The 12,893-nt window shown below is 37.9% G+C and overlaps 1 protein-coding gene across 4 annotated transcripts in view; it reads right to left on the bottom strand.

The window, feature by feature from the left end:
- The window catches only part of TBCD (tubulin folding cofactor D), a 165,535-nt gene that overhangs the window by 135,602 nt on the left and 17,040 nt on the right, over positions 1-12,893 (bottom strand). For all 4 annotated transcript variants that reach the window (XR_006416959.1, XM_044453694.1, XM_044453693.1 and 1 more), the window contains 2 exons: positions 12,276-12,331; positions 9,690-9,822 (listed from right to left, as the gene is read on the bottom strand). Coding sequence is in view for 3 of the 4 variants with exons in the window: in XM_044453694.1 (XP_044309629.1) it covers positions 9,690-9,822; positions 12,276-12,331 (189 nt within the window). In the remaining variant the exon portion in view is untranslated. The remainder of the gene's footprint in view (positions 1-9,689; positions 9,823-12,275; positions 12,332-12,893) is intronic.

Raw genomic sequence — 12,893 nt, 5'->3', positions numbered from 1 at the left:
GCAAGATTTCCTTTATGCATGCATGCATGTGCTGGGGCGAACAGAGTAGCAGCAGGCAAGCTTTTTGAGCTATGTACAATTTTAACAATAGTATAAGCAGTTCTAGACACAATCAGAAAATGGCTGCAATCACAGACTGGACAAGTAAACTCCCAAAAGAATGAACACAAGGTGAGGGGCAGGCCTAAAGTCCCAACACCAAACAACTCCTTTCAATCTCCAGGGTGCATTTACATGTCAAGCTAACCATCCACCAAATAAGCCACAGTGGGCTGGTTGTTTATTCAAGAACCACTGTACACCAAATACAAGGTTATGCTTACTGTAGCTTGTCCTCCCCCCCGCCACCCCCAGCTCTGGTACATATCAGATTGTCCTTAGCAGGAGAACCTGTCTTGTCTTCACTCCCAGTTCCAATCATTTTTCCTTTTCATTTGCCTCCTTTGCCTTTCTTTCAATACCTCAAAAAATACAATTGTAGTCTTGTTTGCTTTCAGCCACTGAAAATGGTGTAAATTGTTTGTATCATCATCATCATCATCATCATCATCATCTTTTCTTAAGCACTTATGGATGTCTCCTGTGTACTCTAACCTGCTCAATTGCCTTATCTGTTTCAGCTGCCAAAGACAGTCAGTAAGTGAAGTAGGTAGGATATTGACAAGCCAAGAATTTGTGCACAGTTGCCAGGAACCAACTGCCAAGTTATCAATTGAAAAGCACAAATAAAAGATAAAAAATAGCAGCAAAAGAAGGTGCACCAGAAGGGGAAGAGGGACAGACAATATCTCCTTAGCGACAGAGTTCTTCATTCTAAGTATCAAATAGTGCCCATCCATATTTTCAAGATTTGAGTTTCCAGTCTCCAGCTACTCCAAAAAGATTTTAACTCCCCCCACCATTTCACAGCTCCTTTTCCAAGTATTTACTGCTGTAATTACAGTGATTCCCAGACACTTCCAAACAAATGCAGAAATATATGCAAATATAATGGCTACAAAGTAAACTGAAAGCAATAGAGCAGTTATGCAAATTTCCCTTCTATTTACTTCCTAGCCCTAACAATGGTGCACATTTCCTTGGATTCCCACTTTTGTGTCGTGATCCAGGTCATAGCGTTCAGCATCAACAGAAACTTATTTTATAGAAATCCCAACTGTGGGTAAGAAAATCTGTGAATTTTTAAAAAGTAAGAGAGAGAGGGATCAGGAAAGATGTCCAGGAGCATACTGGTGCTCATGGGTACCACAGTGCCAATCCCTGCACTACGAATAGAATTTTATAATGAGAAAAAACAGCTGATAATGTCAGTATTGAAATCTGGATGACAATCATTTCACTAAACTCACTGTTTAATACGAGTTTAGTCCTATCTAGAGTTTCTTAAGACAAAAGAGGAATGACTAAAAGTACCCAAAGCATATCCCCGTTTTATTTTTACCTATTCATTTAAAAATTCAGCCACATTCCGAACAGAATATTGTATGTCAAGTTTGTGTTTTGTCATTCCAGTAGAAAGGAAGTCTTTCAGATAAATATGGCCAGGAGTTAAAGTTAAAGGAACATAGCCCAACCCTAGAAATATTTCCACATATGTAACAGCTATTTACAGACTTAAGTAATTTCAGCTATGGTGTAAATGCAACAAAACTCCCTCAGGCTATGCACCTGCTTGTTTTAGGTTTTAATGAACTGCATTTCATGAATTAAATGCAGCATTAAGGAGCACTGCATTACAATGTACTTAGAAGACAGAAGATAATGTCCTGTTTATGGATTTTAAATAAAATGTGTACTATATACATTTTATATATATATATATATATATATATATATATATATATATATATATAATGTATTAGAAATTCTACTAATTTCTTTGTGGAAAACCTTTAACAGGCTCTGATTCTTTCTACTAACCAAGTAGGCTGTTAAAATGTGAAGAACATCTTCACCTGATAAAAGCTCTAGAAATATCACTATGCTATAAACACAGTTGCATAAACACCAGAGTGGCATTATTTTAGATACAAAGATTTGGCCTGTCAGAAATGTCAGTGAGAGAAGCTTAAACTGATAGTATTTTTGATGCAGCCAAGACTATCAGAGAAACAGCTAACTATAACTACACAAGGAGCTTGACTGGCAGTAAGTCAATGTCAGGAGAATAGCCACTTTAATACTGGCTATTCTCCTGACATACTAAGATAGGTTGGGAATTAGTTCCCTGTTTCTGAAATGTCTACATTGCTTCAAATCAGATGCATTGGATGTTTTAGAAAGCCATTCAGATAAGGGGCTATTTTTAATTTCTTGCATATTTATTGGCTCTCCTGTATTTTCATGCTGTGCCTGCTATTGAGATTATGTTTTGAATAATTCATATAACAGCTTTGTTTTAGCTGCTTCTTATTTATTTTCTATTCCTTTATTTATTTTCTATTCTTTATTGTTTTATTGGTCTTCAATTGTGATAGCCAGTTTTGACATTTTGTGAAATGGCAAGCTATTGCAGTATACAATAAATAATGAAAGGAAGGGTGGCAAACACTCATGGATCTAATATTCCAAGAAAAGTTATGGAAATGGCCCTTGGGCATCTGCTAGTTTGAGGATTTGTCCACTAACCTATTTCAGTTTGAACCCCTTTTTAATGAAATAAAAAACTACAAACACGGATTAGTGAGCTTCCTGAATCCTCACTTTACAGTTTATCTCCCTATATTTAAAAGACTGACAGGCAAATCAATCCTAATTTCTAGATGCAGTAGCTGGGAAGAGGTTGGATGGGGCAGACGGTTCTCTCCACTGCTGGAGGCTACCAGTGGGGGCAAACATCCACCACAGAGGCCTCCATGGGCATAGGTCTATCTCCAGCAGTATTTTCATTAGCAGGAAAACAGAATATTCCAGAGGTGGCCTTGGATTAAGCCTAACTGCAAAATGCCACGACCACCCCTTCAAAATAGTAAAGTGAGAAGGGAAATAAAGAAATTTGACATACAGTAGTATAAGCTTTGTTTTGGGACTTCAGAACACCTTGCAAGGATCTTTTAAAGTTATCCAGGAATGCTAAACCCCTTCTTGCAGCTTAAGAAAGAACTGACTTTTTTCAGATTGCCTTTCTCCTGAAACTACAAAAGGAACGCAAATACTAAACAGAAGGAAGCCAATAATATGCTAACTTTGTCTCATCTTTAGAAATTTTAAAAGTCCAGTGAAAACCAAGCTGAAAGAAGAGGTGTTTATTGTATGCCTTGGGCATTCCAAAGTTATACCACGTTCCTTCAGTATTAATAGGGACACATAATTTATGCCAAGCTAACCAACCTGTTGAGAGGAATGTAGCTACCTCTCCTTTAAATAATTACACCACCTACAAATTAGAGAAAACCATTGGCGTATCCTAGCAATAGAAGTGTCAGATCTGGTTTTGTTGCTTTTGAAATAACATGGTGCAAGGTACAAACAAAAACTAGTTTCTTAGTAATCAGGGAAAAACCTGACACACCTCCTAATTGTCTCCATAACCCACTTAAGCTTTGCCTTTGCAAGATGTAAGAATCAGCATTACCTCTGGAACATTTTCCCCAAGCTATACAAATCATCAGTATTAAAGTGGCATGATTACTTGGCAGCAGGCACATATTGCTGCCAAAGAGATGAGAATTTGCAGTTACCCTCTGGCTCTAATAAACTATGAGCAATAGGATATGCCCAGCCTTTAGGGAAGATTGAAAACAGCATAGTCAATTGCTCTTCAGCACCCCTCAGAGGGCAGACCAGCAATCCACTGTCTCTGGAATAATTTGCCCACCTATCTTTAATTAAAGCACACAAAATTAATATGCAAATGTTGTAAGCCGCCCCGAGGCTTCGGCGAATGGGGCGGCATAAAAATGTTTTAATAAATAAATAAATAAATAAATATCAGGCAAGGGATTATTTCAAAGGGAATCGCATGCCTCAAAAGTCTATGCTCAGCTTAAGACAAAGAACATATAACATACAGCTGCACTCTGCTGCCAAGACACTTTTGCCTTGTTACTATTAAAATTCTGATAGTAACAGTTATCATTTTTCTTTCTAAAGAAGGTGTGTAGCCTCATTACTTTATATGGCTGGAGAGTGTGATTGTAGTGTGTTGCATTAAAACACTGCAAGATCAGCAGAATATGTATACCAGTAGTGGCTTGATACAAATTTAAGGAAGGGTCAAAGCTCATAGTAGATGGTTCCAGGTTCCTCGGCATCTCCAGGTAGGGTTTGGAGTTCCCTGTCTGAAAACCTGGAGAACTTGTGTCACTCAGAGAAGAGAATACTAAGCTAGATGTAACAATGATCAGACTCAAAATAAGGCAGTTTCAGATAATCTCAATTTAAATATGCATATGAATTAGGGACTTATCAGTTCACAGAGATTTTGAATGAAGTAGAACTACTACGTCCAACTGAAGATGTATCTTGGAAGTGGCCAAGAGGTGAATAGAGAACTGTGTACCCTTGTCCTCCTTTCCAGTGGCATGACAGGGGGCCAGGAGGAAAGAAAGTAGCTTAGAACACCCACCTATTTAGCAGGCAGACATGTTATCTAAATATATATAAAGACAGGCAGCCAAAAAAATTAGATGAGTGTCTTAAAATCTAGAATTTTGAAATCAATCAAAACCTTCTCACAATTCAAAATAAAAGCACATGGGCAACAATCAAAACTACCCCTTTGTTTTTGTGTCTCTGAGACTACAGAAATGAATAGCAGGGCTAGCTCTTACCTGGAGCTCACTCTACCAGAGTACAAAAAAATTACCAAACTATAGTTAAAGAGAGCTCTAAAGGAAATAGTCTTTTCTTAAACACAAATAAAAATAGTCTTTGGTATTCTGTTTCACTAAATTGCTGGCCATCGCTCACACTGATACACTGAATCTCTTATAAAAGAAATTAAACACAACTTAATAAGTTTCTATGCCTCAGGCTACTCCAAGATGAGGACATAGCTGTCACGCAAGAACCTGGAGTGCTACGCCCTGCAGGGCTAACAAAACATTTGTTGGTTACATAGGGGCAGGTTTAAAAGCAAACCTGCCAACCTGCAGAGTTTATATTATAGACTTCCCAAACAGATGTTTTTATACAGTTATAGATGAATGATATGGCAGTTTTGCCATCAATTCTGTGTCAATGCTGTTTCAACACATTAATCACTCTCTAGGCATAGATTATCATACACACTGTATTTGTACAAGAGTCTCAGGGTCAAACTACTCATGAGCCTAAATGCGTCTTTATATCTAGCATATCTTGTTTGTTTCTTTTAATACAGCACTGATTAACATTATCAGAGTAGACATGGAAAGGAAATGCAACCCACTGCTCCCCTACTGCAGTCCTGGAGAAAGTCCCTCTGTTGAAGCTAGTACTTGCACAGGGAGGAAATCAACCTTTGGCACCAACTAACCATTTATGAATCATCAGCATAGTTTTAAACAGGAATATCTTCAGTCAACATATGAAGTATATACTCTGCATCTACTGCTGTCTTTTACTTACTATACAGTTTTGTCATAGTTCAAAACTGTATCTGAGAGAGATGAAATCATGCTACCTGTTAGCAATACATTGTTTCATAACAGGTGCTCTATCAACAGGTGCAGAAGAACAAGCTCATAAGTAGAATCAAATTGTGTAATATGCCTTGCAAGTTTCAACAAGAACTGTCAGTGATATCTGCTGTGCATTACATGATGAGGTAAACAGTAGTAAGCCAGTTTGTTCAGACAAATTAAAGAACATTTTAAAATTCAAGTCCTATTCAGATGCTACTTCTTTCTCTGCTCCTCTGTGCCCTGCCAAATATTGACACATGGTGAAAATGAGAGTGCAGTGGTCTGTTTCAGTTGCATACGCAAACCCTCACAAAATCCACAGTAACTACCACATAGGGAGATTCTGCATTCATTTGAAAGTATGATTGTCCTGATCTCATGATACAGAACCTGCTTTCCAAGTGATTGCTACACAGAAGTCTGAAGGAAAGCATCCAGCATTCACACATGCAGCATCTGCAGTGAAATTACTTTTTATGAAACAGATTCTAAGTCAAGGATAGGCAATCTTCTTTGGCCTGTGGGCACATTTGGCGGTTTGAGAAACTGTACTGGGAACCACCACAGCTGCCATAGGAGGCACTGGCTGGTCACAAAAAAATAGTATCATGGGCCAAAGGACTACATACAAGGCAGAGGCGACCAAACAACTTTTCTGAACACAATGACACACAGAAAGCTATTTCACAGAAAGAAAATACTTCCTTAACCTTCTGTCAGCCAACCCATTCCCCTGTCTGTCTCCCTCTCTCACATACAGGTACCATGTATTCAGCAGACAGACTGACAGACATATGCCCCTCTCTTGTCATCACAAGCAAAACAAGCAGAAGGGGTAGATTAGCTCGACGGGCATCAAGAAAGTTGTTGGGGTGGTACACTGGTTTCCATGGGACCCATGCTGCCTGTGACTCCTGCTGTACAGTGCGAGGGTAAACCCCAGATTCATTACCACTTTTACACATACAAACTTGCAGAGGAAGAAACAGCATCTGAGTCTACAGTCCATATTTTGATTAGGAGAGTTTAAATATATAAAATTACATCTCAACTACATCCTCTGTCATTAGAGTATAATAGTTTGTCCACTGGGTCCAAGGTAATTCACCTATCAGATTTGCTCAAATGCAGTCACTAAAATATATTTGGCTTTCACATATTTTACAAGAACTACTTTTGATAGAAAGCCTCTTTTGATATGGTATTGAACTGGACCAACAAGTTAAACTTAGGCAAGCTAGATTCTCTCAAGTTCAGTTCCATCTCCCTCTACCGCCAACTACATTATAGGGTGTACAATAAATATTATTGATACAATGCTTTGAGAAGTAATTTGAGCACCAGGGTGTGCACATGTACTATTTTACAAGTGCCACTCAATGCTGTTTGTGAAATGTACATTCCTGGTTTAGGAAGTACTGGGGATTTTCCAGAGTAAGGCAGGGCAGTTCTAGTTACATTGCCTTTCCTCCCATTATCCTTCCTCTCCCTTGCTGCAGCACTCTTTACTGATGTTGCCAGATACGCCAGGACTGGAGCACTCCATGTTGCAACTGAGAGAGGAAACCACGTGAAACCACATTGTCTGCCTTGTATACTCTCCCCAGGCAAGTTGGGATTAGTTCTAGAAAGAGCAAACCCATGAAAGACCAGGGGAAGGAAGCACTAAGAGAAAGAAGGAACGGCAGAATCAAATGCCTCGCAAGTAGCTTCTCCCTATCACATTCAAGCATTACAAAACCACAAATAATGGAAAATGCCAAAAGTGAAAGAACCAGATTATCCTATGTAGACTAATTCTTTTAGGGAGGGAGTTTCATTGAAAATAATCCTAGTAAGCAAAACATTGTTATAAATGAGTAGATGAAGCAATGCAAATTATACAAATGCCATTTGAGCAAATACATGAATTAGATTTAATATACATAAAATCCATTCAATGTCTTTAAAACTAATAGTTATCCACCTCCACTTCTAAAATATTTGCTGACTCTGTTAAACTAGTTGTTCACTTTACATTTCACCATAAAAACTGAAGAGCCACTGAAGACATTGAAAAACACCACTCCAAATCTAAATAATGCAAGAACAGCAGGATGAAACAATCAAGAGGACAGCCAAATCAATAAATACTGCCCAATATTGTGTTGTCACTCTAAAGGGAAGAAAAACGCATACAAAGATGGGTAAGGTTCTGCTTCCTGATTCCAAGCAAAATACATCTCACTCTAGTTTCAGTTCAACATGTTAAGTTTTCACCTGTTTTGCTTAACATGCACTAATAACAGGTGGAATAAAACGACATACAACAAAGGAGTTATGACTAACATTAGAGTAATATGCACCCTGCATGTTTCATCATGCACAAACAACTTTTGTCAAGCAGCTGAGGAAGACATTTCACCCTTACACCTTGCAAAACAGAAATCCAGTCATTTCTTTTGCTTTAAGGAAAATTAAAGAAAATATAGAATAAATTTTATATACAATGCAATGTTTGTGAAAGTTCACTAATACTACATCTTAGTATAATGAAGGAATAGAATTTGGATAGGTTTCTATAGACAAAAAGGATTGAGTATAGGTAGTGTGCTCTGCTCTTAAGCAGTGGGTTGTTGTTGAAAAAATGGGTTATCATGTTGTTTGCAATGAGCTTCACTAACAAACCATGGCTTGATAGCCATAAACAAATCATGAAGAAAATTCACAGTTTGTTACTGGGTGTTCACCATGGTTTTTCTCTAGGCTGGGTTCAGACAACATGATAACCACATTTCAATAATCCATGGTTCAAAACCAACCCAGCCTACAGCCAAACCTTGAGTGTGGGTTATCATGTTGCCTGAACCCAATCAATGCCTACAACTGAATTCCACAGGACAAAATAACCCAGTTCTCACAGCTATATGCTGCCTCCAGATCAGAGCAGTAAGCCTTTCAATACCAGTTGCTAGGGAGTTTTGGAAAGAGGGTACTGCTTAACTCGTGTCCTGCTTGTGGGATTCTGTGGGTGGGTGGCCGCAGTGTGAACAAAATACTGAACTAGATGGACCTGCAGTCTGACTCAGTACAGTTTATGATCTTACTTTCTCCAGTAAACTTGAATGCTGCCATTTGCTTCTAGGCAGAAGAGCAAACCACTGTACTTGAAGACAATGCACCTAATAATGAACAGGACAGTGGGGGTGTATGAAAGAATTTTTTATTCACACCTCTTTTCATTACTGAGTCCTATGAAGCAGACTGTAAGGGGAACAATGAGACCAGCTTCTCTACACACAGAATGGTTATAATGAGTTGATGCATAAGACTCTGATTTCATAAGCTTATTGTTAATGTGTAAAATACCCAGTTCTAATACAACCAAGGTCAGATAATGATTTGTGGCAGCAATTTAACAGCAGTTTCCCCATTTGGATGCCATGAAAAACTGCAGTTTAAACAAGGCAGGATAAAAGCACCAAGGCTGGGCTCATGAGGAAAAGGAAAAGGAAAAGAAAATGAGCACACATTTCATTCTCATGCAAATAATCTACACTGTAACACACTAAAACTGGGCATCTGTCAAAATATTTCCCTTAGTTGGTCTGCAATTAACCATTTCATGCCATTTACAACCAAACTAGTAATTAATAATGTCAAAAAATGATCAATTAACACCACCTAAACAATTTCATTTTCAGTGGCAAGAAGTTCAAATCCATCCTATTCAGAGGCTAAGCACAACTTTCAAAGTCTGGCCAAAGGCAAATAGTTTTCTGAAGATGATACATTTAACACTGGCCACTCCCATAGTAATGGAGAAATTTAGCGGGTGCAACTTCTCTTATCACCATTCTAAGAAGATGAAAAAAGACTTGCATCTGACTAAATCTTCCCTGTTATACAACTATTAATACCCAAGGAATTTGTTCCATATTTTATCTGGAGCCCACATATAATTCATTATTTATTATAAACATGTTCTAAACTTAATGGATGGGAAGATAATAAATAATTGAATGCTAGCTACTGAATTTCTGCCAACAAGAACATTTGAAAGAAAAAAATGGGATTATCTTTGAAATTAACAGCATTGTTTACCAAAGCTTGAAGCATGCCATCCATTGCAATAGTACCCTCAATAGACTGAAAGGAGGATTTAGATAAGGTTGAAAGCGTCCAGTCCAGGAAGTCAGCCATTCGTTTTTGTTTGACATCAGGGCGGGTAATAAACCTAATGCAGGAAGGAAAAAAAAACACCGCAAGTTACCTTTTCAGGGCATTTCAGTTGGTAACTCATTTTTCCTGTTAGCTAAACTGGTTTTTGTTCCCAAAGGCAATTGTCCAATGGATGCTTTCCAACATAGTTAGTTTGGGAACATTTCAACTATCAGCTCTTTAACTCTGTCTTTGCTAAAGCAGGTCATAACCCAGAAATTACAACTGTCACAGTTTACACCCAAACTGGGAGTACCAGGGAGGAGAAGGGAAACTGAAATTTATTCAATTATAACAGGTTCATTATTTGAAAATAGTTCCAATATCACATTTCCTGTCTCCCTAGAACTCCTTATGGGTAAGACGTAATGCTCAATATGTCTGGCTTTTCTATTATTTGAACAGCTGATAACAAAACATGGGACTGGCAAACTGCATTCTTTATTAGGAAAATAATAAGAGTGATTGATGATAACAATGCCTGGAGCAAAAATTCAATGTTCTTCCAAACAAGAATTAGTAGAGAACCCCAGTATTAGTTCCACCTACTCTTATTAAGGAAAGGATGTATTCCCCACTTATTTTTCACTAAAAATAGCAGTAGAGTGGAACAAAGAAAATACTTCATCCATCTATATCATAATATAGTTTTATCTTTTTTTTTCTTTATGTAGTTGTGCACTAGACTGCCGCCTTCCATACTTTGCCTAATCCAAAACTAAGTATGTTGGTTTGTTCAAAATGTCCACTAGATGTCACTAGAAACCCACATTTACCTCACTTCAATACTCTGTGGCCACATGCTCATCTAACACATTCTCTGTGAAGCCTGAAAACCCACTTCCTATAGATGCTCCATACTCACATTCTTAAAATGTCTTCATCTTGTAAAAGAGCCAGTGATAGTATTTCTAATTCTTAGCTTCCAAACAATTTTCCCAATGTAAACCAGTATATGCAGAAAAAAATGTCACCAAAAGGAAGGTGAAATCAAATCACTGCATTATTTGAAATGTTCTACATAAATGTTGGAGCAGCAAAAAACCATTAAAGGTACCCAGTGGTACTTGCATACAATTAATATAATGACCAGGGCTTTTTTTGTCATATTCAGCATTCCGGCATCTTTTTTTCCCAATGGATTTTACGAAGTGATTTTGAATCGCCTGTCGGCATAGCAGGTCAACAGCAAACATCATTAACATAGTGCCTGTGGGCTGCTTTTGTGTCCGCCAGCTTGGGATTGGCATGTGTGGTCGAGTGCTGAGAGCTTACTGCTGGCAGCGACGTGAGTTCCAGCACCTTTGTTTTTGTTTTAATACAAAAAAAGCACTGATAATGACTACTTACATTTTACATGTAAACTTTAGGTTTGATGGTTAAGAAGAAATTAGCACCATAAGTCAGTGCATATGATAGAAATCCACTGCTAGTATCACAACTATCCCTTTCTTGCAGTGAATGAATAAATCCATTTATAATAACCAATTAAACTGTCACAATATGAAAAGGCATCAATTTAATTTATATACCCATCTTTCTAAAAGTGAATTCAGGAGTTAAGTGCTAACAGAAATGAAAACAAGATGAGGCCACTGACAAACAAGAGGGAAGCATCTTCATGTTCAGATGCTTGGGTAAGCAAAATATTAAAAAGGGGCGTGAGGGCAAAAAGACTTAAAAAAAGGGTGCACAAAAAAAAAAAAGTGGCCTCCAAGAACCATGGAGTGGGGGGTGGGGAGAACACTGAGTTGGCCTGCCTCAGCCAGCTTGCAGGATTCTGGACAAGGTCATAGTTAGTGTGCACTCTGAGCAGAACTCCCGTTAAGAGATGACGACACTGCAACATTGTGTTGCAGGTCCCATTTGTCCATACATTGACCTTAAACTGAAACAAGGTGTGTCACAAACAAGATGTGCTCTACTTGGGCCTGCCCTTGGAAAGTGACCAGTGCAATGAGCAGACTGTGTTGTAAAGAATGTATAAAAGAGCTCTTGAAGTTACTTCAGTGATTTCCAGTATGGTTTCCAGGTCAAATTTAAGGTGTTAGTTCTTAGTTATTAAGTGATAAGTCGGGGCCACCCTATCCAGTAATAAATCTGCCCATAAATTACAATAATCAGAGGCACTCTTACATGTCCTACATGGTAAAGGGTTTAGGTTGGTGGGCAGAAAAGACAGTGAAAAAGACATACTAGCACAGAGTTATGGAAATTCCCTAGTCCTCTGGAATAGTCTAGAATCGAATAGTCCTCTGTGGGCAGTGAAGATATTATTGTTTCATCAAGACATTAATGCATTTTTATGTCTAACATCTTTGCTTCTGCTTTTTGTTATTATTTTTATTATTAAGCCTGCAATTTATTGCATTTTATTATTGTTACTGCTTTATTTAATTTGTATATATAAACATTTCTAATAAAATAATGGACATATATTTCTGGTCAATATCAGCACAAGTGACTTACTTTGAGACCAGGACTGCAGCTGCATCTCGAGATTTGTCACTTACCAGAAGGTAAGACTAAAGAGAAAAACAGTGTCAGTACAGTCTGCCATATTAAACCTAAGAATACAAAATGCTTATATGTAAAATTCTTCATTCTTTATCTCTTCAAGTCAGGATGGTACAAACCATGGACAAAGTGTTTGATCGTGTGATACAGATATTTAACCTAGCATTTATGGCAAGTGCAAAAGATGGAGTCCACTATAATACCCATAAGCAATACTGACCTGTCTTTCCAATTTTTTTCCCCTAAGCTCTGAATGTTAAGGCTCCTCCTCATGTGACTAAGAGGAAAAGTAAAGTGTCAGATCTTATCCCAGATCAATACCTCTACTTCATACTAGAAAGGAGGCCACCCTATCTTTACAGATTATTGGGAGAGGAGCAGGGCCTTTATGGACATTGCCCAAACCCTCAAACCTCCTCCTTCAGAAATCAGGAAACATTCCTTAGCAGAGTTTGGAAACGGTTGACCTGAGTCTTTTTAAGGTATTTGACTTGTAGTTTATTTTTATAGTTCAATTCTGTTTTAGTGTTGATAGAATTTTTTATTCTCTCTAAATCAAGGGTAGGCAAT

The sequence above is a fragment of the Varanus komodoensis genome, unplaced genomic scaffold, assembly GCF_004798865.1.
Source record: "Varanus komodoensis strain SLA01 unplaced genomic scaffold, ASM479886v1 scaffold7_1, whole genome shotgun sequence".
Classification (NCBI taxonomy): domain Eukaryota; kingdom Metazoa; phylum Chordata; class Lepidosauria; order Squamata; family Varanidae; genus Varanus; species Varanus komodoensis.
This window is presented reverse-complemented; position numbering and strand designations above follow the sequence as displayed.